Source organism: Serinus canaria, chromosome 13 (assembly GCF_022539315.1).
Source record: "Serinus canaria isolate serCan28SL12 chromosome 13, serCan2020, whole genome shotgun sequence".
NCBI classification, from domain to species: Eukaryota; Metazoa; Chordata; class Aves; order Passeriformes; family Fringillidae; genus Serinus; species Serinus canaria.
The window spans coordinates 16276680-16303833 of record NC_066327.1 but is presented as its reverse complement, the minus strand read 5'-3'; the positions used below and the strand labels follow the sequence as shown (position 1 = coordinate 16303833).

At 56.0% G+C, this 27154-nt stretch overlaps 2 protein-coding genes across 3 annotated transcripts in view; both read left to right on the top strand.

Annotated features, from left to right (window-relative positions):
- Positions 1 to 26515, top strand: part of STK10 (serine/threonine kinase 10) — a 41613-nt gene extending 15098 nt beyond the window's left edge. The window contains exons 3-19 of the mRNA XM_018915583.3: positions 7483 to 7531; positions 9652 to 9801; positions 11118 to 11190; positions 11784 to 11978; positions 12998 to 13079; positions 14199 to 14333; positions 15053 to 15763; positions 16953 to 17083; positions 18959 to 19082; positions 19773 to 19952; positions 20837 to 20929; positions 21072 to 21201; positions 21613 to 21737; positions 22348 to 22536; positions 22819 to 22944; positions 23759 to 23872; positions 23974 to 26515. Coding sequence (XP_018771128.2) covers positions 7483 to 7531; positions 9652 to 9801; positions 11118 to 11190; positions 11784 to 11978; positions 12998 to 13079; positions 14199 to 14333; positions 15053 to 15763; positions 16953 to 17083; positions 18959 to 19082; positions 19773 to 19952; positions 20837 to 20929; positions 21072 to 21201; positions 21613 to 21737; positions 22348 to 22536; positions 22819 to 22944; positions 23759 to 23872; positions 23974 to 24114 — 2748 coding nt within the window. The 3' untranslated portion in view covers positions 24115 to 26515. The remainder of the gene's footprint in view (positions 1 to 7482; positions 7532 to 9651; positions 9802 to 11117; positions 11191 to 11783; positions 11979 to 12997; positions 13080 to 14198; positions 14334 to 15052; positions 15764 to 16952; positions 17084 to 18958; positions 19083 to 19772; positions 19953 to 20836; positions 20930 to 21071; positions 21202 to 21612; positions 21738 to 22347; positions 22537 to 22818; positions 22945 to 23758; positions 23873 to 23973) is intronic.
- Positions 1161 to 7467, top strand: LOC127060098 (uncharacterized). Of its 2 annotated transcripts, XM_050979586.1 has the most exons (3): positions 1161 to 1557; positions 1630 to 1677; positions 1726 to 7467. In XM_050979586.1, the coding sequence occupies exon 3, from the start codon at positions 5393 to 5395 to the stop codon at positions 6590 to 6592; it is 1200 nt and encodes a 399-aa protein (XP_050835543.1). In that variant the 5' UTR covers positions 1161 to 1557; positions 1630 to 1677; positions 1726 to 5392; the 3' UTR covers positions 6593 to 7467. The 2 variants fall into 2 exon arrangements, with proteins under 2 accessions (XP_050835543.1, XP_050835544.1); XM_050979587.1 differs by lacking the exons at positions 1161 to 1557; positions 1630 to 1677 and having other exon boundaries at positions 1717 to 1773; positions 1870 to 7467.
- Positions 26516 to 27154: the final 639 nt, after the last annotated feature.

Sequence of the window (27154 nt, the reverse complement as noted above, 5' to 3'; positions counted from 1 at the left end):
TTGCCTGGCCCTGGGAGCTGGGAATGCAGCAGGGACATCCCAGGGTCCCCTCCCTGTCCTCAGGGCAGCTCCTCAGCTTGGCCAGAGCTGCAAAGTGGAAAAAGTGATGCAGCCCAGTGGCTTTTGGCCCTTTGCTGCATCTCCAGGGTCAGCAGTTTGCTGTTCAGAGTAGCACAGTTGAGGGGGGTGCTCACCCCTGCTCCAGCTTTGGGGGCCGTGTCTCTGCCAGCTGGGATGCTGTGGGTCACATCTCTGGGTGACATCCTCCTTCCCTTCTCTCTGCCTGGCCATTCCCAAAGGCCTGCAGGTCTGAATCTTCTTCTGCAGGAAATCTGGGCAGCAGGTTCCACGAGCCCCCTCGGTGCTGTGAACGTGAGCTTCAGCATTCAGCCTCCTGGCAAGTGGCTCTAAATCCTATTCTGGGTCAAACTGGGGGGGTTTCCCTTAAAGCAGAGGCAAACCAAATGATTTTCAGCAACCCCCAAAGTGATTTATGTAGCAGGCAAATTGCCACGGCCCAGCTGAGTTGAGGAGTGCTCCTCCAGGGACCAGCCCAAAGGAGAACAGAAACCTTTGTCTGCCACCCTTTGCACAGGATAACGCTGCATGAGGAGGTTATTGAGGCAGTAATTCCTTGTGATTGCACAGCCTTGTCATCTGCACACCCTGGAACGCTTTAGAAAAGACCTGGTGTCATTATCCTGGCTCTGGGAGTGAAGGCACAGACAGGGATTTGCCTGAAGTTGCCCTGGGGGTGAATGGCACTTGGGAATAGGTGCTGGGTGCTGAGTCCCAGCGGGGCTGTGACGTGAGGCCGCAGCTTCGTGAAGAGAAAAGCAGAGCAGACAAGAAGCCTTATAGGCAAATCAGTTTTCAAAGCACCTGAAAACTTTGTTTAGGACTGAATTGCAAAGAGCCACGTTCCCACTTGGCTGGATCTCCAAGGGAATGCTAAGGAGCAGAGTTTGCATAGGCAGGAATATTTATGAACTCCCCATGGATAGGAGACAGCGCCTCAAACCCAACTTCAGCCCAAACCCTGCAAGGGGGGATAGCTTGCAGGTTTAAACTTCATTCTGATTCAGGTGTAGCCTGAAAGTTGTCATTTGGAGGGAGGGAGGGAGGGAGGGAGGGAGGGATGTCCTTTTGCAGACCTCGTGGCCTGGAGTGATCCATTGACTTCAAAGCCCTCCCTGGAACTGTTAACCAGCAACACTGGGGCTGTGTGATGGACCCAGGCACCCTGGGCTGGGAATTTGGGCATGATTAGGACAAGGGGTTGTTGTTTCTAGGGAGATGCCAGGCAGGAGTGGAAAAGTCATCCAGCTCTCTGCCACCCCTGCACTGCATTGTCCTGGTGGCCAGGGGGGCCATTGTCCTGGTGGCCAAGTGGGCCATTGTCCTGGTGGCCAGGGGGGCCATTGTCCTGGTGGCCAGGTGATCCATTGTCCTGGTGGCCAGGTGAGCCATTGTCCTGGTGGCCAGGTGATCCATTGTCCTGGTGGCCAGGTGGGCCATTGTCCTGGTGGCCAGGTGGGCCATTGTCCTGGTGGCCAGGTGATCCATTGTCCTGGTGGCCAGGTGGGCCATTGTCCTGGTGGCCAGGTGGGCCATTGTCCTGATGGCCAGGCGATCCATTGTCCTGGTGGCCAGGCGATCCATTGTCCTGGTGGCCAGGTGAGCCATTGTCCTGGTGGCCAGGCGATCCATTGTCTTGGTGGCCAGGTGATCCATTGTCCTGGTGGCCAGGTGGGCCATTGTCCTGGTGGCCAGGTGGGCCATTGTCCTGGTGGCCAGGTGAGCCATTGTCCTGGTGGCCAGGTGGGCCATTGTCCTGGTGGCCAGGTGAGCCATTGTCCTGGTGGCCAGGTGGGCCATTGATCTGGTGGCCAGGTGGGCCATTGGGGCTGTGCTGGAACTGCTGCCTTCACAAAAGCCAGCAGGAAGATTGTCCTGGGTCAAACTCCAGCTCTGCCCGTGAGCTTTGCCCTTCTGAGACGCATCATCTCTTTCAGATGCTGACACAGGGCACTTGGGGCTGGGGAATCTTCCCACTGAAGCAGCAACTTCTTCCTTTTTGCTATTTATATCTGAAATGATTCTTGGAGTTTTGCTTCCCATCCCGTAACAAAGTGAACTCGGTGGCCTCCAAATGCTGATAACTTGGTGAGAAAAGGGATCCCACTCACAGCCCTCCAAGCAGCAAAAGAAGCTTTTTGCAACATCAAAACCATTTGGTTGAACTCAAAGGAGTTTCAATTTGTGCTGCCAAAATTGCAGCGGGGATGGGAATACTTCTGCCATCTGTGGGGGGCAGTCCAAGGAAACATTTTGTCATCTTGCAGTGATTTAAATGTGGAGAGCTCATCCCCAGTTTCCTTAAGATCAGCAGGGAGCCCTGCACTTCGCCAGGAGTATTGACTTTGTTCCCCATAAAGTTTTCTTACTCTGAAACTCCCTAAACTTTGTGTTCCTTGTTTCCTGCCCTGCATCTTCTTCCCCCCACCCCTTATGGGGACAGCCCTTTTTTCATTTCTGATTTCAAATATTTTTTTCTGTAGGTTATTTTGTCCAGAAAAGGGGGCAGAAAAGGTTTATTATATTTAAAGTCTCTGAATGGTGTCCTTGTCCACGAGGGAAAATTGGCAAGCTTGCAGCCTTCTCTTACAGAGAGGGAATTATTTCACTTCCACCTACAGCATACTTGCCATGTCAGGCCAGCTTTTGACATTTGTGCTGCTCTGGGACAGCCAAGAGGCTCTTGGTGGCTTCTGGATTGTTCTGTGCCCTCTCTGTGGCTGCTGAGGGCTGGCTGCAGCTGGAGCTGGTGGCTTTGGCAGCTCCCAGTGCCCTTGGGTGTTGTCCCCTTTTGTCTTGGTGCTGCTCTGGCCTCGTGGGGCTCCAGGAATGAGCTTGGGAAGGATTTTGTGGTTCAGCCCCCAGCAGAGAGCAGGAGCAGCTCAGCCTTGCTCTGGGTGAGCCCGTCTGCTGGAGCAGTCATTTCCACCTGGGTGTTTTCCAGATTGGAGCAGGGCATGGAAAAGGAGTGTCCCAGCTGGCCCCAGCCCTGCTGCACGTGGAGCTGGCACTGCAGGGACACTGCAGGGACACTGCAGGGACACCACCGTGCTCCCTGGGATGGAGAGGAAGGAGCCAGATGTGCCCACAGGGGTGCCCCAGCAGGGCTTGCCTGGCATCACCACCCAGTCACAGGAAAAGCAGACAGGAATCCTTCCCAGGCAGCAAAACCACAGCAAAGGGAGAAGGGGAAGAGCCAGAGGAGCTGGGGGCTGGTGCTGCACCCAGGGATCAGCTGCTGGCTGTGAGACAGGGACAGGGACAAAACTGCACAGCCTCCCTGCTCCAGGAGCTTTGTGTCATCTCCACATTCTGGTGGAGAGAAGGTGGGCCAGCTGTGATGGGTGGCAGGAGGGACCCTGGCAGATTTCCCTCCCCAGCTCTCTCTGCAAGTGCAGCACGGTTTCCTTGATCAGATTTGGTTTTCTTATCTCCTCAGCCCCTGTGTGCCAGCTCAAGGCTGTGCTGGGGGGTGCTTTCCACTGTGGGTGACAAGGACACCTCAGAGCTGGCCCAGAAACGTGGCAGGGCCACGTGTGTGCCGGGGTGGCCGTGGCAGCAGGATGCTGTGGCTTCCAGAGCTGCTCACACAAACACAGAGAGCCCCAGGGCTGCAGCCTGGGAGGAAACGGTGAGGGCTGGGGCTGAGCTGCAGCTCCTGGGCCAGGCAGGGTGGCTCTGGGGGCATGGCAGGGCCCTGGGCCTGCTGGGGGCTGCAGCTCTTGTCACGGTGTCACAGAATCACCTGAGGACATCCTGAGCTGGAAGGGACCCACCAGGATCGCCAAAGTCCAGCTCCTGACCCTGCACTGGGTTAAAGTAATTCATTAAGGCAGATAAAAGCCAAGATCTGGGATGTCCCCAGAGCCAGCCTGGACAATCCCAGCCCCTGCAACCTCCCCCCATGTGAGAGAAGGTGGGCCAGGTGTGATGGGTGGCAAGGAGGGCACCTGAGAGCATTTCCTACCCCAGCTCTCTCTGCAAGTGCTCTCTCCATGTGCTCCGACCCTCCCATCTCCCCCTCCTGTGCACACACGATGGACAGAGGGGTCCAAACCCTTTCCATGACCTCCTGAAGGCTCTTAATGAGATTCCTTAATTGCTGCAGGGGTGGCCTGCAGACCCAGCACAGGATTTCCCCATAACCCCTGAGTGTTCACAGGCATTCAGAAGACCAACAGAGAACAAACCCATCCACAGGGATGGCCCTGGGGGCCCCAGACTCCTCCAGGAGCTCTGCACCAGCAGCACAGTCCCAGGAGAAGCCTGCAGGGACCCTCACCTGCAGTGCCCTGGCACCTCTGTCCTCGAGGGCCCTGGTGGCCTCCCGTGCCCCTGGGCAGCGCCTGGCACCCAGGGGCACCCCTGGCAGGAGCCTTCCCACCTGATGGCTTTTGCTTTCCACCCCCCTGGCCCTTTGTGCCTGCAGGGGAGGGTTTGTGGGCACTGCCCTCTGAGTGCCAGCGGGGTGAGTAAGAGCCAAGCCCTGCTGGGGCCAGCAGCTGTCCCACCCTTGGCCACTGGGCAGTGTTTGGTGACACTATCTCTCCAGATAAGCTTTTTACGTGTGGTTTTTCTCTTTGTTTTAGCCACGGAGAAAGTTCCAGGCGTTCAGACACGCCCAGGAGGCAGGAGCTGTCCTGGCCAGGGTGGGAGGAGCGAGCTGGGGCTCCCTGCCACCTTGGGGGCACCTGGGTACCTGGCCAGGAGAGGCTGCTCCTGGTCTGCCAGACCCCAAATCCTTCCAGATCCTGCTGTGGTGAGCACAGGATTAAGATGAGCCATGGGAAAAATCGAGGTGACCAGCAAAGCCCTTTAACTTGAGTGGGCTTTCTCTTATTAATTTAAATTTAATGTTTATTAGCACCTGGGCAGGAGAGGCTGCTCCTGGTTTGCCAGGCCCAAAATCCTTCCAGATCCTGCTGTGGTGAGCACAGGATGAGCCATGGGAAAAATCGAGGTGACCACCATTCAACCTGAGTGGACTTCCTCTTAGAAATTTAAATTTAATGTTGCCTGCTGCAAAGGTGTTTTGGAAAGGAAAGGTTTTGTGGTGTCTGCGTGCAGAGCTCTGTGTTTTTGTTTTGTTTCACATGTTTTATTTAAGCTGTCACAAAGGTTTTCACAGGCAGTGAGAGCAAGTTCCTTTCTCTTTCAACCCAGCTGCCCAAACCTGTTCCTGTGTGTGCAGCCAGAGCATCCCCTGGAGCTGGGAGTGAACCCAGGGGGCTCTGAGCTCCTTGGCTGGGGTTGATTTGGGGCTGGGGGCTCTGCCTGTGGCTGTCACTCCTTGTGTGGCTCAGATAGCTCAGAGATGGAGCCCCCAGTGACTTTTGGGGTGGCTGTAATGGACTGGAGGCTGAACCATGGATGGTGGGTTTGCAGGAGCTTGGATGTGGCACAGGAACCCCGTGTCCCCCCAGCTGCCTGGGCTGAGGAAGTCCCTGGGTTTCTTGTGCAGAGGAAATCATTACAAACAGGATGTTTGCTCCCTGCACAGCCACAGGGCCCCGAGCAGCAGCAGCAGCAGCAGGAGGTGTGGGTGCTCCCAGCTCTCCCAGCTGCTGATGTCACCTCGATGGCAGAGCGCTCTGCAGGCTGGCCCTGCTCCTGGAGGAAGTGTGCTCAGAGGGTGATCTGGGACACTGCCAGCTGGGTTTGTTTAAATTGCATTTCCGGGCTGAAAGGAGCTGCTCTGGCCACACCCAGAATTATTCTTTGGCATCCCTGCCCCGGTTGGAAATGCACCCTTGGAAGTTTCCCCGTGTTCCCAGTGCCCAGCTGCAGCCTGCTGGGCCTGGATGGGCACACAGGGTCACGCTGCCCCAGAGGGACTGGTGCTGCTCATTTCCTCATTGCCAGGCTGCAAACCTGGCTGGAATTCTGGGAGGTTTGCTCTGGGGAGCCCGGGAAGGGCTGGTGGCCACTGCTGGTTTATTCTGCTCTGCTGAGTGTGCTGAGGAACACCACAAAAACAATGGGCTGGAATGAAGCTCCTGGGGCTGAGTGGGGTGACAGTGGGGCCACAGGGCACTCCTCTGCCTGGGGACAATTCCTGCCTTTCCACGTGCCCAGGAAGCTGCTGCTGCTCTGGTTCAAGGCATTAAACAACAACCAAGTGTTGGTATGTCCCACTGAGGCTCTGCTGGCCCCATCCCTCCTGCCAGACTTCCACCAGCATGGGTGGGCATTGCTTCTCCTGCTTTGGGAATGGTCCAGCTGTCTTCCCCCCAGATGTTCCTCTCCACCTGCCTGTTTCAGCCCTGGCCCCTGGTTATTCTCCTCCAGCGGTGCCTCTGTCACACCTGCCCAGGTTTGTCCCCTCACTTTGTCCCTCTCTGGCTCCTCTGAGTGCCCAGAGCAGTTCCAGCTTTGCTGCAGCCCAGCTCCTGCTCCTGCTCCCCCCTGTCCAGAGCAAAGCAGCTGTCCCCAGCAGGTGACAGGGCTGGGATGGGGCTTTCCTGGAGCTGCAGGATCAAACCGTGAGAAATGGAGCTTGAACCTTCTGCCCTGAGCTCCTGGGCCAGTGCTTGGAGCTGCTCTGAGTGACTGAGCCCCTCTGGAAGGGTTCAGAGAGCTGAGCTGTAAACACTGCTCAGGCCTGTCCTCGGGGTCACCTCTGGCATTTCAGCACTCTGGAATGCTGCCCTGTGTCACCTCCTCGAGGAGGAGAGAGCTTCTTGGAGAGGTGAAGCATCTCTTGTCCCCTGGAATCCCTGGCTGCTGAAATGGTAACAGCTGATCTGAGCAGGGAGCAGGGAAGGCAGGGCAGCTCTGGCTCGGCCTCTGCAGAGCTCAGGGGAGAGATCTGCATCCCTGAGCTGCTGGGGGCAGCTGGGAGGGGTGGCAAGGGGATGTCTGGGACTGGCAGGGCTCTGCACATCCCTGGGGAAAACGGCAGCATGTGGGGAATGTGCTCACCCTGTTCATCGACAGGCTTTCCCCTCAAACTGCTCAAAACTAGAGAGCAATGAACTGCTGAGCAATGTGGGAAAACAAAAACAGCTAAAAACCCTTCCCTAAAGACACGAGAGCCCTCCCCATCCCTGCCTTGGCAGGGAAAAGCCAGCCTGAAGCCTCTGAGCCACGTCAGCTCGCAGCTATCACAGCTATCCCACCCTGCTGGCAGGGAAGGGATGGAACCGGGGCAGCTCCAAACCCCGAGGCTGCTGCTGGGGTGGGCACCAGCTACAGGGCTGCTGGGGGTGTCCCGGGCAGGGTCACCCTGCTGGGGGTGCCCCAGCCCCGGGAGGGTCCCTGGCAGCTGGGCAGAGGGTGGCACCTGAGCCCCAAGGGGAGCTCGCCCAGCTGGGAGGGGCAGGAATCCAAGGCAGCTTTGCTGCTCTCCCCTGCCCTTGCCCCGTGGGCCCCAGCCTGGCTTTAACTCTCTCTTTGCCCCCCCAGATCATGATCGAGTTCTGCCCGGGCGGGGCCGTGGATGCCACGATGCTGGGTGAGTGCAGCTGTGCCCACCGGGCACTCCCAGCCCCTGGCACCTGGGGCACCTCAGACAGGTGGCAGGCACGGCTGCCCTTTCTGGTTTCATCCCCTGAGCAGAAGCTGTGGCAGCCCTGGGGGAGATCTGGAGCTGCTTTAATGTCCTTTCGTGATTGAAGCTGCTGGGAGCAGCAGGTCACAGAGGTGGGGAGAAGGGAGAGTCTGGCCGCAGGGAAAGCTGAATTTCAGTATTTCTGCTGGGGGCACGGGGATCCCACAGCTCCCAGCAGGGCTGAGATGTTGAAGCTGGGTGCCTGTCAAGGTGAATTTCCCCAGAGGTTCTTGCTGACCTCCCCGTGTGGTATCGGCCATGGGGTGAGCACAGAGCTCTGTTTGCAGCAATCCCAGCCCTCTCCCCTTCTCCAGCTCCTCCCTCCCACACAGAGAGAGCTGCTGGCAGCAGGGCTGGGTGGCTGCACCCCGAGAGAGCCCTGGCTGGTGGCACAGCCCCTCTGGGGGTGCCCCTGGGGTGACATCCCCTCTGCACAGCAGGTGTGACGCTCTGATCACCTTGCCAGAGCCCTGGGACAGAGCCTCATCTGCCTGGGTGTTACTCCTTGTCAGCCCTCATCCTTCCAAAGGCCTCACTTGCTTTTGATTTCCAAATTTATCACCTTTGACTCAGCCCTTAGACCTCTCCCTCCTTTAAGGAACTCCTTTAAAGCTGCCCCAAATCACTGTGTGCAGAAATGCCTTTCCTGAAGTGCTGGAGGGAGTGATGCCTTCCCTGGTGGGGTCTTACCCATCTCCAGGGACACAAAAATGCTCCTGAGCATTTGTGGCTCCCCTCTGGAGGACCTGGCAGGGCCAGCATAGAAAACCATGAGAGAGCAGCCTGGCTGGAGCTCTGTGACCCCTGAGTGAGGGTGAGGAGGAGCTGGAGCTCAGGAATGCTCCCAGAATTAGTGAATTCAGCATTAGTAAATCCCAGAATTCCAGAAGTGCTGAATGCTGCCTGTCCCAACACCCCATCCCCATCTCCACCTGGGGTTTGCCCTTCAAAATCTTATCTACAAAACTTGTGGCCCTCTGGCACTTCTTTCTGCCAGATGGAGGGTGAAAATCATCAGCTTTTCCCAGAGCAGGGGAGATATTGGTGAGTGAAGGAGGAACAGAGTGGCTGAGCCAGCAGCCCCAGCTGTGGTTAAGATCCTTGCTCTGAGCAAACATCTGTCCCAGTTGCTGGGGTCCCTCCATCAGCCCCAGCTGGTGCTGCCTGAGCCCTGCTGGAGGGGGGATCTGCACTGCAGAGGGAGGCAGGGCAGGCCAGGGACGCTGGCCATCTGGAGGGGTGATGCTCTGCAGAGCTGTCACCCTGGCCTGGCGGAGGTGGCCCAGCAGAGCTCAGCAGGGAGGTCACTCCTGTCCCTGGGAGCACCAGAAATGGAATCACGGAATCACAGGGCGTCCTGAGCTGGGAGGGACACACAGAATCCAGCTCCTGACCCTGCACAGGACAGCCTCAGGAATGCCATCCCGTGCCTGAGAGTGTCCAGACACTCCTTCAACTCTGGCACTGGTGCTACCCAAAAGCCCAGCCCAGAGCAGTGGGTGGGATTGCCTTTCTGAGCATTGAAATCCTGTTCCTTTGGGGAGTGCTGGGTCCCTGGGGATGTTTGGGGGCTGCACTGCACCCCCACAGCAGGGACCATTCCCTGGTTCTCCTTTCCCTGGGCAGTGAGGGCTGCTGGGCTTCATGGCTGTGTCTGAGCCCAGTGCAGCCCCCCCCCCCTCACAGCAGCTGAGACCCAGCGTGTCTCCTCCCAGATTGTCAGGGAATTTGCAGTTCTGAGCCCACCCCAAGCACTTGTGGCTCCCCCTCCTCATCCCCTCACTGTTCCAGCGAGAATTCCCAGGAGGGAGCAAGGAGCCAGCAGCTCCAAGAGGTGCAAATCCTGCTGCAAGTGCTGGCTTAGGGAATAAATCACCTTTACAAGCTGATTTCCATCATCTCCTGCTGCTCTGACACAGGGACAGGGGCTTTGCCATGCCCTGCTGGGTAACCTGGCCCTTCCTGCTGCTCAGGTGAGCGTCCCTTGGTCCCTGTCCTGCCTGACCCCCTGTCCCTCCCTGCAGAGCTGGAGCGGGGCCTGACTGAGCCCCAGATCCAGGTGATCTGCCGCCAGATGCTGGAAGCTCTGCACTACCTGCACAGCAAAAGGATCATCCACAGGGACCTGAAGGCTGGCAACGTGCTCCTCACCCAGGATGGGGACATCAAGCTGGGTGAGTCAGTCCCTGGCACCACCCCCAGGGACAGCTGGAGCTGGATTGGTAGGGTTTGGGTGTCCCTGAGTGTGTTGGGACTGAGGGATGCTCCTCTTGCAGGGTTTGGGTGTCCCTGAGTGTGTTGGGATTGAGGGATGCTCCTCTTGTAGGGTTTGGGTGTTCCTGAGTGTGTTGGGACTGAGGGATGCTCCTCTTGCAGGGTTTGGGTGTCCCTGAGTGTGTTGGGACTGAGGGATGCTCCTCTTGCAGGGTTTGGGTGTCCCTGAGTGTGTTGGGATTGAGGGATGCTCCTCTTGTAGGGTTTGGGTGTCCCTGAGTGTGTTGGGATTGAGGGATGCTCCTCTGCTTCCCAAGAGGAGCAGCAGCACCCGGAGGGGAAGGTTTTGTTCCAGGCAAATGGAGCTGCAGCCCCCAGGGCACAGCCAGCTCAGCCCCCCCGATGGATTTTTCTTCCCTGGGTTTGTTTGATTCCTCTCTGAACCCGATTTCTGTGCATTCTGAGCACCCTGAGCAGGGTGCCAGCTGGCAGGGCTGGGAGCTGGAAGAGCTCCTCTTATCTGCACAGCAGCTTTGGTGGTGACAGGGGCAGCCTTGCCAAGGGGCTCCTTTGCCAGCTCGCTCTGCTCTGCGGTTAAATTGGCACCCAGCGAGCTGCTGGGGGAGGACAGGGTGGGGTTGTCTGCAGGACACCCTGAGCTCAGGCTGGGCATGGGTGACAGCTCCTCCAGCTGCCACCAGGGCTGTCCCAGAGAGCAAACCCACCTGGGGTGGGCTCAGTACTCCCTGCAGGTCTGACCAGTTTAACTTAGGTTGAGCTCAGAAGGGACAAAATCAGGGAGAGGCATCTTGCAGTGGCTGGGAGAGAAGGAATGGTTCAGCAATTTGGGTTTTCTGCTCTAAAATCTGGCTTTTTGCTAGGAAATAGGTCCTGAAATCTGCTATGGAGGAATGTAACAGCAGTTTGGGTTCTCTGCTCTAAAAATCAGGCTTTTTGCTAGGAAATGATCCTGGAATCTGCCATGGAGCTGGATTTGTTTGCAGAAAAGAGCTCCATTTCCTCACAGACGTGTAAGGTTTGGCAGGAGGGGTTGTTGTGCCTGGTTTATAGTTCATGGGAGAGGAAAATCCTGGGGGTCATGCACCCCAAACCAAGCTGAATTCCTGACGCTCAGCCCGGAGGACACAGCCCGTGGCATCACGTTCTTGCCTCCAGTGTGTGTTGTTTGATTTCCAGTCTGTGTCTCAGCCAAGTGTGCTAGCTCAGAAGGCTTTTTCAGCTTTCCTCCAGCCTCTAACGTTACTGCTCTTCGCAGCTGACTTTGGGGTGTCTGCCAAGAACATGAAAACCTTGCAGAAGCGAGATTCCTTCATTGGGACCCCGTACTGGTGAGTGCCCTGCTGATGAAGGGCTTCACTCCTGGAAGCCAGCTTTGCTCTGAAGCTGTGGGGGTGCATTGACCACGCTGGGAGGATCTGAATGAGGGTTCTGGGCCATTTTCTGCACATTCAGGGCTTTTCCTTGCCTGAGCAGAGCTGTGAGCAGCCTGTGTGCTGCAGAGGGGTCACGGTGCCCCGGGCTTGGAGCGAGGGTCACACGAGTGTGCTCTCCCTGCTCCCCCCACCCCGGGGCTGAGATGAGCTTTGAAGCCACTCCAAGCCCATGGGAACGAGTCCCTGCCCCAGAAACACAACCTCTAAATCACCCAGCTTGCTGGAGGAGTGGAGTTGCAGGGATTAATTGATGCTCTGAGGCAACATCCGCGCCAGATGTCAACGGCCTGGGGGTTTTCTGGGGAGAAGGGAGGGGGCTGCACCCCGTGGAAAAGATGCTGCTGCTTCTGAAACCCGGAGCTGGGGGGGACAGCTGTGTTTTCTGCAGCTCTGGGGGGGACAGCTGTGTTCTCTGCAGCTCTGTGGGTTATTTGTGGGTTTAACTGCTGCTGCCAGGCGTCACCGCCGCCCCGCTCTGCCCCTCGCAGGATGGCCCCGGAGGTGGTGATGTGTGAGACCATGAAGGACACTCCCTACGACTACAAGGCTGACATCTGGTCCCTGGGGATCACCCTGATTGAGATGGCCCAGATTGAGCCCCCCCACCATGAGCTGAACCCCATGAGGGTCCTGCTGAAGATTGCCAAGTCCGACCCGCCCACGCTCAGCTGCCCCTCCAAATGGTGAGGGGGCAGCCCAGGGAGCACCCCCAGCTCCCACACGGGGAAAACCAGCTGGTTTGAGCAGCTCTCTTTCATTTGGGGAGGGGTTAGCTCTGCTCCAGCTGTGTGCAGGGGGCTGGGAAGGCGCTGCTGGCTGAGGGCAGGATGCTCACGCCGTGCTCACAGTGTCCAGGCAGCACAGGGAGAGCTGCTGCTCACCCACAGATCCCCCAAAACCGGGGGGGACCCCTTGGCTGCTCTCAAAACAACCCATGTGAATGAAAGGCAGATCTTTCTCTAAAGCTGGAGATGGCCAAGAGCTCCAGAACTGCTCTCCCTGAAGTCTGGAAAGCCATTTCTGCATGTAAAAGAGAACTAGCCTGTTAATTTAAAGAAAACCAGCTAGTTATTTTTCATTTATTTATTTATTTTATTAATTTACTTATTTCTAGATCGTAAAAGCTGCTGCAGGTCAGCCAGCAGCAAAGGACAGGCAGAGCCCTGGTGTCACAGCGTTGTCACAGCAGTCACAGTCATTGTCACAGGCAGCAGGCAGGGTGGGAGCTGCTCTGGAGCTGCCCAGAAGTGACAGCAGGGCCTCGCTCTGCAGCTCAGAGCTGCACTCTGCAGGCTGAGGGTGCCCTCCTATGGGGCTCCTGCTCCTTCACAGCCACCCTGGCCCACTGGGGCTCTGGGGGTGGCTCCTTGTCCCCAAGCACCTCCTGCTGCCATGGGCTCCCTTGGGGGACAGTGCTGTGTCCTGCCCTGCCTCTGCCCGTGCCTGGGGCACAGGGGCTGGGCTCAGTGCCCACCACCTGCTGCCAGCACAGGAAAAGGCAAAACCTGGTCCCTGACCTGGCCCTGTTGCTGCTTGTGCTACAAATAATCAGAATTACTGAGCACAGGGTTTCCCATGGGAGCAAAATGCTGATTATGGCCAGCTGCAAGCTGGGGCAGAACCTGCTGAGGGATCAAGCTGATCCCTCTGCTATTTGAGGCCTTTCCTGTGCTGAATTTCTCACCACCAGCTGTGTTTTAAGGTCCCTGGAGTTCAGAGATTTCCTGAAGAAGGCGCTGGACAAGAACCCAGAGACCCGGCCCAGTGCTGCCCAGCTGCTGGAGGTAGGGACCAGACCAGTGACCCCAGACTGGATTCAGGTTATTTCTGTCTTGTTTAGAAAGTTCATAGCACTTTTCTGCCATTAAAACTCTCCAAAAAGGATCAGCAATGTTTTTCCCTTTGGAGCAACCTGCAGAGCCCCTGTGGACACAGAAGCAGCTCCTGAAAACACCCCTGTGGCAGCCAGCTCGGGCTGTGCCTGGTTAGCCCTGGCTGAAATTCAATTCCTTCCCTCCTGTCCCTTCCCAAAATCACAGAAAAAAGCTGCTGTTCCCTGCTGGCTGCAGTGTGTGCACAGAGCCCAGGGACTCCCCTGCCTTTGGTGCAGCTCACCACCAGCTCTGGGAGCACTGAGTGATCCCAGTGCTGTGAGCATTGAGTGATCCCAGTGCTGGGAGTACTGAGTGATCCCAGTGCTGGGAGCAGTGAGATCCCAGGGCTGGGAGCAGTGTGATCCCAGTGCTGGGAGCACTGAGTGATCCCAGTGCTGTGAGCATTGAGTGATCCCAGTGCTGGGAGTACTGAGTGTGATCCCAGTGCTGGGAGCAGTGTGATCCCAGTGCTGGGAGCAGTGTGATCCCAGTGCTGGGAGCAGTGTGATCCCAGGGCTGGGAGCAGTGTGATCCCAGTGCTGGGAGCAGTGTGATCCCAGTGCTGGGAGCAGTGAGATCCCAGTGCTGGGAGCAGTGTGATCCCAGTGCTGGGAGCAGTGTGATCCCAGTGCTGGGAGCATTGAGTGATCCCAGTGCTGGGAGCAGTGTGATCCCACTGTGAGCACTGAGTGATTCCAGGCCCTTTCCAATTTAACCTCCCCCCAGGCTCTCTTTGCTCCCAGGGATCCTGCAGACTGCTCTTGGTGACATTCTGTGGGTAGATGTCCCTTGTCTACATCCCACTGCTGCTTTTTGGGGGGAATTGCTGCCATAAAGCAGCTTTGGGGAGCACCTGAGGTTCAGTGTGCCCTGAACCTCAGCCAGCCTCTCTCCTGTGAATTCCTCTGGGGGTAAATCCCAGTGACACTGAAGGAGCCACCCCCTCAGGTCTTTGAAAGCCAGAAGCCGTCCTTGGGCTCGCAAGGTGTGACTTTGGCCCCCTGACATTTTCACTGTGTTGTTTTTCAGCATCCCTTTGTCAGCAAGGTCACCAGCAACAGGGCCCTGCGGGAGCTGGTGGCCGAGGCCAAGGCTGAGGTGATGGAGGAGATCGAGGACAGCCGGGATGAAGCAGAGGAGGATGACTCCTCGGAGTCGGCCTCGGTGAGCAGCTGCACCACGGTGGCTGTGCTGGGGGAAAGAACCTGGGGATTTTTTCAGCCTCCCAAAAATGTTTTGGGTCGCATCAGGTGGAGGGGAAGTGGTTGATGGGCCGGGGAGGGGCTGGGTTTTGGTGGCTGCCAAGGGCGTGGAGAAGCAGTGGTGCTGGGGGGTGGCCCAGTGCCCACTCACAGGAGGGGCTCATGAAAAGTGGTTAGAAAACAAAAGGAGAAGGGAAAAGAAGAGGAAAGTAAGCCCTGATTCAGGCTGGAGAAGCTGAATGGAAGCAAAGCCAGCAGCCCGAGGAGGGAGCTGGGCAGGTCTGCCCCTGGGCTTGGCTCTTTGCAGGGGACATCTCAGAGCTGCTTGGGGACATCTCAGAGCTGCTTGGGGACATGTCTCAACCTCCCTCCTCTATCACAAAGGGAAGTGGCTCATCCACAGTGGAGTTAGCCATGGGAAAAGGAGTTTGGTGTGCAAATTCCTCATCTGCCTCTTAGGGATGTGCAGGTTCTGGGCATTTTTCATTGCTCCTCTTCCTTCCCCCCAGGATCCTTAGGGCCACAAACCTGGGGAAAGATGGAAGCATCCCAGGGCAGATGTCCTAAAAGGGACATTCCCTCCCAGTTTAGTTCAGGGTGACCTTGCTGTGCCTTGTAGCCCCTGCAGTTGTGTCGAGTGGTGCTGCCAAACTCAACATCTGCCCTTGCCTGTCTTTGCAGCCCCCTGGGAAGCACAAGAGGGACCCTTCTGAGGTGAGCCAGCTGAGCTTTGATGGGGAGAAACCCCCGGACTCGTCCTTGCCCAAAGCCCTGAACGGCTCCATGGGGACTGGCAAGGACACCACGGATGGCCAGAGCCACAAAGCCTCAGATAAAGGGATGAGCAGTGACAGTGACAAACTGGAGAGCAACCACTCCACAAAACCCAGCTCGGCCTCCTCGGCCACCCAGGACAAGCCGGACATCATCCTGCAGCCAGGACATTTGGGAAACTCAATGGAGGGGAGCAAGGAGCCCAGGCCAGGCAGGGAGGAGAGGAAGAGCACTGAGGAGAGGAAGAGCCTTGAGGAGAGGAAGAGTCTTGGAGAGAAGAAGAGCATTGGGGAGGGGAGGAACAACGAGGAGAGGAAGAGTCTTGGAGAGAAGAAGAGCATTGGGGAGGGGAGGAACAACGAGGAGAGGAAGAGTCTTGGAGAGAGGAAGAGCATGGTGGAGAGGAGGAGCATGGTGGAGCGACCAGAGAGCGTTTTCCTGGAGAACTTCAGCGAGGAGAAGCTGGCCAATGGAAGCCTGGAGCCCCTGGGGCCACTGCCCCGCTCCAAAAGGGACTCAGATTCTGGCAGCACTTCGGCCTCCGAGAGCATGGACCTCACCATCTCCTTGTCTGCTGACCTGTCCCTCAACAGGGAGAGCGGCTCCATCTCCCTCAAGGTGAGAGGGGTGCCAGAGGGAGGAACCCTTCCCCAGGGAAAGCTTTCCAGGGTTTGTTCTCCATGCTGCCTGTCCCAGCTGGGCTCAGGCCAGCGCAGCATTCCCAGCTGGGTTGAGCTGTGCCAGGGGGATGTGGCACGTCCTCAGGTGAAGGAGGAGCTCTTGGTGGAGCTGCTGAAGGTTCACGTGTCCTCTCCTGTGCCAGGCCCCTGAAATTTAGGGGAATTCTGATGTCTTGTGTCTATTTTGGGTGCGGTAACCACACCACGAGCCTGACTTGCCCTTGCTCAAGGGTGGAACCCCAAATAGGGCTTCCCAAACTTTATCCATAGTCCATCACTCTGCTGCTCTTCCTTAGCACACCTGATCCCAGGGAAAAGTTCATCTGGGCTTGTGCCTCTCAGTGTTCCCAACCTGCCCTCCAGCTGGCCTGGTTTGTTCCAGCAGGGACTGCACAAAGACCTCCCAGGTTTCTGGGCTTTGGCTAAAGCTTCCTGGAGGCTGGGAATGCTTCACCTGGAGCTGCCAAGTCAGCAGGGCTTCGAGGAAGAGGCAAAATAACGGGAATGGTATTTGCTGAGCTCCAGGAGAAGAAATGTTGTGACCTGAGGGGGCAGAGGGATGTGTTGCACAAGATCTTTGTCACATTGCCTGCATGAGTGAGAACTTCCCGGCACAGGAACGTGCCTAAAAACCTTTCTTGGCAAAACCCTCCCCACCTCCTGCTGGCAGCTGGAGAGCCAACATCCCCCAGAGCAGCCTGCAATCCCTAATGATTAGAAATGTGATGCTCTTGCACAGGAATTTCCTCCTCCTCCTCCTTTCCAGGACACCTGGAATCCTTGAGGAGGAGGAGGAATACGATGCCACACAGAGATTTGCTCCCTGAGTTGGTCCTTTAGAAGGGGACAGGAGTTTTTTGGGTTTTTCAGGGAGTAAGCCATGTGAGGAAGGTGAGGAATGGTCTTTGGGAGGTGGGTCAGGTTTCTTCAGGGTGGAAGTCCTGCTGCTCCATGGTTTGGTAGCCAGCCTGGATCTCCAAATTCACTGATGGTTTGAGCTCCATGTGGTTTCCTTCTGTACGTTCCTCATGAATAACAAGCACTAGAATTGCTCTGAGGGCTCCAGTGCAGCTGCTGCAGCCCTGGGGAGCTGCTTCAGGGCTCTCCTCTCCTCCCTCCCACCCCAGGACTCCCGGCTGCAGAAGAAGACCCTGAAACGCACCCGCAAGTTCGTGGTGGACGGGGTGGAGGTCAGCGTCACCACCTCCAAGATCATCAGCGAGGACGAGAAGAAGGATGAAGAAATGAGGTTCCTCAGGCAAGTGGGGCACTGGGATGGAGGGAGGGCAGCATTTCCCTCTCTGTGAGCTAATCCAGGGGTGACCTGAAGTCCTCTTGTCTTCTGTCTTGTGCCGCGCTGCTGCGTCGAGTGCACTTTACTCCCTTGAGAGCCCGGGGGGAGGCGGCCCGGCTAGCTGGGAGCACAGCAGCAGCTGGGGGCACTGCCCGGATGCGTCAGGGACGTCTGGGCAGCGCCTTCGACAGGGCAGCAATAGCGAAAGGAGCGGCAAAAGCGGAGAAGCTTGAGAGAAAAGAGGGTCTTAACTCGCCTGGTGCAGTCCAGAGATTTATTATCTCATTGTTCCCAGGGAATTCAGACGGGAAAGGTGGCGGACAATGGGCAACAGCAGTATATAAAGGGGTGTACAAGAACCAATGGGGGAAACTGAGGAGGGGAATTGAACATAACTGACACGGGTGGCAACAAGTGATACACGAACCAGGGAGGGGCTCGGGGCACCTGCCCAATCACTCCCTAGGGAAGGGAGAAGTTTCTGGAAGGATGGGGGGGCCCCCGGGAGATGGACAGGGCTCTGGAGGAGGGGAAAATGTAACGAAAGGGGCAGTTGCCACGGGAACGGGGGTAGAGACAAGGGAACGGGGGTAGAGACAAGGGCTTGGCAGCGTACCCAGACAGGGAGGACACCATTGGAGGGAAAGGGGGAACCAGGACTGAGCCATCAACATAAGTATGGGGTTGTAACTGGGGGGAACATTACAAAAGGGGAGAACAATACAAAACAGGGGAGATAACTCAGTTGGGAACCGAACACGCACCACAACAGTCTTGGTCCCACTTGGGCAGGGGAAGGAGGGGTTCAGCTCAGGATGCAGCAAGACTATGACAAGGGGAGGTTTGTTGTGGCTGGCTCTGTCCTCTGGGGATGACTCAATGTGTCCCCAGGGCTGCAGATGCCTGGCTCAGTGGAAATTAGCTCAGAAATCTTCTCAAGATGTTCCTCTCCCTTTTGTTCTCAAATCTCCTCAGACTTCATTAACAGAATGGCCAAGGGAGTTGTAAACTCCTGGAGCATTATTTAATATTCATGGGTGCATCCTCCCTCCTTGATGACTCCTTTGCAGATCTTACAGCTTTCAAACCTCCCTGACTTGTCCTCAGAAAGAGGAGCTGCTGTTTCTAGCACTGAAATGAAAAGGCCCTTAAAATAATTAAAATACAAATTGTTTCATTTGATGCCCAATTCCAGGCTCCCTCACGCTGCTCTCAGGGACTCCCTGAGAGGATAATTTGTCCTAAACACTGTGTCCCTGTGGCTGCCTTATTCCTCAGCCCCAATATCAGATTTATGTAAAAGCTCATTAGCAGAGCTCATTTAGTGGTGAGCTGGAGGAGGGGAGGGATGCAATGTCATCGCAGATGGGTCAGAATTTGGGAAAACTGCCCTTTGTGCCACCCAGGTGTGAATAAGAATGGATACAGAGCACAGAGCCAGGCCAGAGCAGTCCAGCCTGGGACTTGAGGAGCAGTGAGCACTAACCCAGCTGGCACAATGGGGATTTGGGCTGCTGGGGGACACCAGAACCACCTCAGGAGCCTTGCCAGGGCTCGTTTGGGAAGCTGGGAATGCTGAAGGGCCTTCCCTGTGGGAGCTGGGGCTTTTCCAGCAGTTCCCATGAGTAGCATCCTGCTTCCTGCGGTGTCCCAGCACCTGGAACACATCAGGCAGCTGGGATCTCCCTCCTGCCCAGCTCAGAGCAGCCCAGGGTGCTGTGGGGTGCAGCTTCCACTCCCTACTGAAATGCTCTGCTCGTGCATGTGCCCATCTCTGCCCGTGGCATCCCTCTGAGCTTGCCTGACCCTGCATCTCTGTGCCCCCCTGCCCCTCTGCAGGCGCCAGGAGCTGCGGGAGCTGCGTCTCCTGCAGAAGGAGGAGCACAGGAACCAGGCCCAGCTGAACAGCAAACACCAGCTGCAGCAGGAGCAGATGCTGCGGCGCTTCGAGCAGGAGATGATGGTAGGAGGGCAGGAAAACCCTGGGAATCAGCTGGGAACCCAACTCCTCTGCAGGTGCCCCACACGGGGATGCTCTCTGGGTTGCAGCAGCCTTGGGCACCACAGGAACCCCTTTGGGATGTGAAGCATGGCTGGAGGATGGAGGTTTTGTGGGCATTAAGCACCCTGGGAAGCACTGGCAGCCTCTGCCTGGCAGGGTGTAGCAGGGAAAGGGTTGTTCTGGACTTTCTCTCTTTAATGATCTTTTCTTTCATGTCTGTTCGTGGCTACTGTGAGAAACAGTTTATAGTGCTGCTGTAATTCACAGGAAATAAAAAACCCTTAAATAAGAAAGCAGCACTGAGTGTGACAGCAGGAAATCTGGCAAGGCTTTGAGTGTAAATTGAATGAACTGGCCTCACACACCTGGTCCCGTCTGTTGAAGCAAAACAATATTGTAGCTAATCACAGAATTGTTGGGGGGACCTTAAAGATCTTCTCCTTCCATGGCACGAGGGCAGTGTTGGAGCACAGAGCTCCAAACCTTGTGAGATGTTGGTTGGAAGTTTCCTTCCTCTCCAAAGAGGCTCAACCCAAGCAGGAACAACCCGCTGCTCCCTTTTATTTTTTTTCTCTTTCCACTTTTCCTTTTAAACTTTTGGAAGGCAACGAAGCAGGAACCCTAACCCTAACCCAAACCTTTCCTGGGCAGGCAAAGAAGAAGTTCTACGACACGGAGCTGGAGAACCTGGAGAGGCAGCAGAAGCAGCAGATCGAGAGGATGGAGCAGGAGCACGGCCTGCGGCGGCGGGAGGAGGCGAAGCGCATCCGCCTGGAGCAGGAGCGCGACCATGCCCGCTTCCTGGAGCAGCTCAAGCAGATGAAGAAGGAGGTGAAAATTTGGGATGGGAGGGAGGGAAGGTGATGTCCTGCACCTCTTTCTTCCTGGGAAGTTCAGCATTTCTCGTGGCAGATCTTGAGAGGAAAGCAGCTGGTGTTTTATGGGGAAAGTCTTGGTTTTGGGTGGTTCTTGAGATGGTCTTGGGTGATTCCTGAGGTGCTTTCGGGTGATTCCTGAGGTGCTCTTGGGTGATTCTTGAGGTGCTTTTGGGTGATTCTTGAGGTGCTTTTGGGTGGTTCCTGTTCCTGCTCTGCCTGGAGCAGGAGCACGACCACGCCCGCTTCCTGGAGCAGCTCAAGCAGATGAAGAAGGAGGTGAAAATTTGGGATGGGAGGGAGGGAAGGTGATCGGCATTGCTCATGGCAGAACTTGAGAGGAAAGCAGTTGTTGTTTTATGAGGAAAGTCTTGATTTTGGGTGGTTCTTGAGATGGTCTTGAGTGATTCCTGAGGTGCTCTTGGGGGATTCCTGTTCCTGCTCTGCCTGGAGCAGGAGCGCGACCACGCCCGCTTCCTGGAGCAGCTCAAGCAGATGAAGAAGGAGGTGAAGATTGGGGATGGGAGGGAGGGAAGGTGATGTCCTGCACCTCTTTCTTCCTGGGAAGTTCAGCATTTCTTGTGGCAGAACTTGAGAGGAAAGCAGTTAGTGTTTTATGGGGAAAGTCTTGGTTTTGGGTGGTTCCTGAGGTGGTTTTGGGTGATTCCTGAAGTTTTCTGGGTGATTCCTGAGGCGCTCTTGGGTGATTCCTGACGTGGTTTTGGTTTGGGGTGATCCCTGAGGTCCTTTTGGGTGATTCACTGAGCTGTTCAGTGACTGGAGGTAGGGTTGTTCCTGTCCCAAAGTGCCCTGCAGGGAAATTGAATTTCCTCCCCACAGGTGAAGAACGAGGTTGAGAAGCTGCCACGGCAGCAGCGCAAAGGGAACCTGAAGGCGAAGATGGATGACTTCACCCAGAAAAAACAAACCATGGTGAGACCCAGGGAAGATGCCCCCAGTTCCAAGCCTGGGAAATGTGCAGTAGAATAAAGCATCCTTCCTGCTGGAGGGACTGTCAGGTTCTGAAACAGCAGCAGCTGGAGAGCTCATGGTGGCACTGCTGCTTTGTTAACAGGAACAGGAGTTTTTGGCCAAGCAGAAGGAGGACCTGGAGCAGGCCATGAAGAACATCATTGCCCAGAACAAAAGAGAGATCTGTGACAAGGAGCGTGAGTGCCTCAACAAGAAGCAGCAGCTGATGAGAGGTGGGTGGCAAAGGCTGGGAGGGAGGGGAGGGAGTGCTGCAGCCATGGCTTTATCCAGCCCTGGCTCTTCCCACACAGCAGATGCTGTGACAGAGCTGCAAGCTGGCGGGATGGGATGTGGAAAAAACCAGCCTTGCCAGGTCCTGTCTAAATGTTTAACAATAATAATACTTAGTGCTTTAATCTTCGGAGTGCTTTACAAATATGAACCAATTAGGCTTCATAACTGCAAGAAATCGGGTTCCAATACGGTTTGCAACCAGTTTCTCTTGGAAAACAGGAGGTGAATGATCTCCCCCGACATCTGCTGCGCTGTTGGTGTGCACAGAGGTCTCCTGAGCTTGGGACACTTTGTGTGACCAGGATGGGAGGCAAGGGTGGGTGATCTCCTGCTCCTTCTCCTCCCCACAGACCGGGAAGCTTCCATCTGGGATCTGGAAGAGCGTCAGCAGCAGGAGAAGCACCAGCTCATCAAGCAGCAGCTGAAGGACCAGTATTTCCTGCAGAGGCACGAGCTGCTCCGGAAGCACGAGAAGGTGAAGGCTTTGCACCTTCCCACCCTGGTGTGGGTCAGCACAGTGTCCATGGGTGTTTCCCTTCCAGGCTGAAAGGGGGGAAATCACCAAGGCTGTGTGTTCAATCCTATGTGGGCCATTCAGTCTGGACTTGATCCTTGTGGGTCCCTTCCAAGCCAGAATATTCTACAATTCTATGAATTCTGTGAATTCTGTAATTCTGAGGGTGGGTTGGCAGTCAAAGGGCTTGGTCATTATTAGTGAAAAAGGACCAGAGTACAGCTGGTGCCAAGAAGGCAATGAAGCCTTCTTGGCTGGGAAGTGTGCTGTGTGTTGTGTGCATTTAATGTGCAAGAAGTTGGGAATTCTGGGGGGGGGGGGGGGGGGGGGGCTTTTCTGGAAATCTGCCTCTGCCCAGGATTTGGCATGGTTGATTCCCAGAGCATGGAGTGAAGACTGGAACTTCCAGCCCCTTCTCCTCTGCTTTCCCTGCATGTTCAGTCCTTGCCATCCCCTCTCATCCCTCTGGAGTGTCACCTCCAGGCTACTCCCAAACCTGCCCTGCAGCTGTCCCTGTTCTGCTGGGGGCTCTGGGGAGGTGTCCCTCCCTCTGAGCCCCGTGTGCCTGCAGGAGAGGGAGCAGATGCAGCGCTACAACCAGCGCATGCTGGAGCAGCTGAAGGTGAGGCAGCAGCAGGAGAGGGCCCGGCTGCCCAAAATCCAGCGCAGCGAGGGCAAGACCCGCATGGCCATGTACAAGAAGAGCCTCCACATCCACTCCAGCGGCAGCGCCTCCGAGCAGAGGGAGAAGATCAAACAGGTCAGGGCCTGAAAAGGCACCAGGAGCTGAGGCTGGGCTTGGGGGGGGGGAGAAAGCTGCATTTTCCCAAACTGCTCTTTCCAGAGTTTAAGTTACTGCTGGGTTGGAGGGCTCTGTTTTGTGGTGTCGCGTGCGGTTCTCGGCGCTTCCTCCGTCGTGACTTGTGTTGGGAAGCAACACAAATTCCCTCTTTGCTGTGCAGTGATGGGAGCTGGGCTGGTCTCTCAGGCAGCCCCAGAGAGCAGGGCAGTGCTGCCTACACACTGCTTTTCCCTCTGGCAGTTTGCCCTACAGGAGGAGAAGAGGCAGAAAGCAGAGCGGCTGCACCAGCAGCAGAAGCACGAGTCGCAGATGAAGGACATGCAGGCCCAGTGTGAGAGCAACACCAACGAGCTCCAGCACCTCCAGGTACTCATCCCTCATGGCCTGGGCTGCCAGAGCTGCCTGGGCAGGGCTCAGCCTCTGGAGGAGTGGCTGCAGAGGACTGTCAGGGGTTGATGTCCCCTCACTCTTGCCTTGAGAGGATTTGGTTGCCATGTCTAATCGTGGAGCTCAGAGCTCTGGATGTCTCTGCCCAAGACATTGGGTCTAATCGTGGAGCTCAGAGCTCTGAATGTCTCTGCCCAAGACATTGGGTCTAATCGTGGAGCTCAGAGCTCTGAATGTCTCTGCCCAAGACATTGGGTCTAATCGTGGAGCTCAGAGCTCTGAATGTCAGAGTCTGAATGTTTCTGCCCAAGACATTGGGTCTAATCGTGGAGCTCAGAGCTCTGATTGTCTCTGCCCAAGACATTGGGTCTAATCGTGGAGCTCAGAGCTCTGAATGTCTCTGCCCAAGACATTGGGTCTAAACGTGGAGCTCAGAGCTCTGATTGTCTCTGCCCAAGACACTGGGTCTAATCGTGGAGCTCAGAGCTCTGAATGTCTCTGCCCAAGACAATCCTGTTTGATTGTATGAAATAGATGTAACTAAAGCTGATAAGCCAAGAAACACTTAGAATGTATGATAATTAAGAAATAATTAGCGTCTGATTGTAATTGCGTAAATTATAACATCTGCATTGTCTCACCCTTGTCATGAGACTGGAAATGGAATAAAAGTTTTTAAGACACCTCTCAGTTACCCCATCCCTAAGTCAGAAAAGAGCTTAATCCAGCATTTGACCACTGGATGTACAGTTCCAGCTGCTGATGGGTGCTGTGTTTGCTGATGTGTTTTTAGAATGAGAAGTGTCACCTCCTGATCGAGCACGAAACCCAGAAGCTGAAGTCCCTGGATGAGAGCCACAACCAGCACATGAAGGAGTGGAGGGACAAGCTGAGACCACGGAAGAAGGTGGGGCTGTGAGCAGGGTGTCCTGGCTGGCCAGAGGGGACAGTGCCCATAGCTCCAGAACAATCTCAAACCCAGCTCTTGTGTTGTTCTCTTTGCCCAAGGCCCTGGAGGATGAGCTGAACCAGAAGAAGCGTGAGCAGGAGATGTTCTTCAAGCTGAGCGAGGAGGCCGATGGACAGGTGCCAGTGTCACCAACCAAACACGCCAAGTTTGTCCCCTTCAGCTCCTCAGAGAGCTTGTAACCCCTGGCAGGCCACCAGCTGGTACTGGCCGTGTCCTCCTGGGCTGCAGGGGGCAGCTTGGACTGGGAAGAGCCTCTCAGCAGCCCCTTGCCACCACAGCACCCTCCTGTCCCCACTCTCCGCCTGGGATCAGCGTGGCCTCTGGCTGAGGGATGCTGGCTGGAAGTTGGGGTGCCTCTCCCAGGAGCTCCAGGCTGGGAATTGGGGCAGGAGCCTCTCTGGATTGTCCTTGCACTGGTGGCTGGATGGTGCCTGGGTGAGCCTGGTGCTCACTGGGTTTGTCAGCTCAGACTGGAGCAGCGACCACTCTGATCAGGAGAAACAGCCCCTTAGGGCAGGGCTGTCACCTCCCTCTCCACTCTGATCAGGAGAAACAGCCCCTCAGGGCAGGGCTGTCACCTCCCTCTCCACCCTGGCTGTCCTGTCCCAGTCCTTTCCAAGGCCTGGCCTGGGGCACAGCAGCTCTGGCATTGTCTTAAACTCACCTTGGCCTTAGACTTACTCCTCTTCACCGTGGCCCTTTTATTGCCACAGAGACACAGAGATTTGGGGTTTTTTTGCCTAGGGAGGGCTGGGTTTTTTCTTTCCTCCTGCTCCCCACACAGCCTGTGCAGAAAGGGGCTGGGTGTCCTCCCAGAGATGATTCTGCTCTTCCTCTGCTGTGACCAGTGGCACCACAGCCCCTCTGGCACTAACTCTGCTCTCAGAGGCTGGCTCTGGGCTGACTGCACTGCCCAGCTGGCTGCAGGTGCAGAGGGGACACTGGGGACAGCGCTGGCTCCTGCGGTGACACGGCGGAGTGACTGTCCCTGTCATGTGCCTTGGGGATGAGTGGGGGGTGAAGGATGCTCCTGCCAGAGCTCTCATGCTCACACAGGTGCTTGAGGCTGGTTTTTAAGTCTTTTCTGTGTGGGGCCACGTGGGTCAGGCAGGCTGGCCATGGGTGATGGCTGCAGGGAGGAGCAGTGGGACAAGGGAAGAGGAGATGCAAACGGGGCTTGTTGCTCCCAGCACCCCCTTGCCCGCTGATGTCTCGTCTCCCTGTGATGTGCCACAGCTTTTTGGGTGGTTCTCCTGGCTGGGAGTCGTGGCAGAGTGGCAGAGCAGGTCCTCTGTCCTTTCTGTCCCCTCCTGCTGGGTGGGACTGGGAGCACAGAGCTGGGGAGGGGTCAGGGACCTCACCGGCAGCACCTTCTTCTTTACACAACCCAAAGGTGTAAGGCAGCACTTAAGGTTTTTTTTTTTCTGGACAACGTTGTTTGTTGTAGACCTGTTTATTTAGCAAGAAAATAAAATATTTCTGCTTAAAAAAAAAAAAAAAAAAAAAAAAAAGAAGAGAATTTAAGAAAAAAGTGGTTATTTTCAAGTCCCCTCTGTTGATTTACTGGCATTTCAGGGAAAGGTGGTATGTGATGTGCCTCCCTTCTAGGTACTGGGCTGAAGGAGGCAGCCCCCAGGTCTTGAGCTCTGGATCTGGGGAGTGCATTTCCTGCCCTTTTAGAGCCCCTAACCCATATTTATAAACTCCCTGCAGGCTAGCAGGGCTCTGTCTCTTTGGGCCATTCCAGGTCGCCTCTGATTTCCCAGCAGTGATGTCTCTGTTAGTGAGCACAGGAAGGGTTCCTGCCCCACCTCCAAAACGTGGATTGTGCCTTCCAGATGTGGTAACACCTGGCTGGCAGCTGATGGAAGGTTAATGAATGCCAAGGGCTGGCTGGAGACTCCTCGTCCCCTTAGGAATGTGTTACAGCAGCCCCCTGGTTCTGGTTCTGGTCCTGCTGTGTGCCAGGGCTGTGCCCAGGGTCAGAGCCCCGTGCCAGTCCCTGAGAGCCCTGCAGGGGCTGTCCTGCAGCAGCACACTGTCACCTCCCTCAGCTGAGGGGCACTGCTGCCTTCTCCAGCAGCCCAGGCTGCAGCATCCCTCCCTGCACACCCTGCAGCACTCAGGGAGCATTTCTGGGGGCTCTCAGCTGATGCACTGCCCCCTGTAAACCAGGTATCCCTTCCTCCAGTCCAGCTGGTTTCCAGCCTGGAGAGAGCATCGCTGGCAGGGGCAGGAATGGCTCTGTGCCCCCAGGAATGCATGCTGTGTCCTCTCCCTGGGTGTGCCAGGCTCCAGTACCCTGTCCCTCACCCACAGGGGGGCACACCATCTGACTGTCACATTTACAGAGTGGGTATCATTCTCCCTCCTTTCAAAAGAGGATTTTTGGGTTGCTCCCTGTTCAGGAGGAACCACAATTAAACCCAGCTTGCTTTTCAGCAGGGGGTGGGACACGATTTTAAAAATTGTGGCTTCGAATAAAAAGGGTTTTTTTAAAATATTTTGTAAAATATCTTCAGTGGGGCCACCACCGTGATGTAAAGACCTCTCTAATAAAGTAACAAACTGAGAAACTTGGCCACGGGTCTGATTTTGTGCCTGCTTGCCAGCTGTGACCTCAGCTCAGCTTTGCTTCTGCTCTGGGTTTTGCTGACTTGGAAAAACTCCTGGCACTTGAATTTTGCAAGGCTAAATAATAAAGGTGAGCTGGAGCCTCTGCTGCTGCTCAGGGGCAGGGACATCCTGGGCACCGAGCCGAGCTTCTGGGGTGTGCAGGGAAGCAGCCGCTCCCTGGTGAGTTCAGTGCGTGTTCAGGTGGGGCTGGGCTGACGCTGCTCGGTGAGGAGTGAGTACTGCACCCGAGAGCAAAGCACTTCTGCAGGGTCCTGCTCCTTTTCCTTTAACGGGAATGTCACACCAACTCCGGAGTGAGTACTGCACCCGAGAGCAAAGCACTTCTGCAGGGTCCTGCTCCTTTTCCTTTAACGGGAATGTCACACCAACTCCGGAGTGAGTACTGCACCGAGAGCAAAGCACTTCTGCAGGGTCCTGCTCCTTTTCCATTAACGGGAATGTCACACCAACACTGGAGTGAGTACTGCACCGAGAGCAAAGCACTTCTGCAGGATCCTGCTCCTTTTCATTAACGGGAATGTCACACCAACTCCGGAGTGAGTACTGCACCGAGAGCAAAGCATTTCTGCAGGGTCCCGCTCC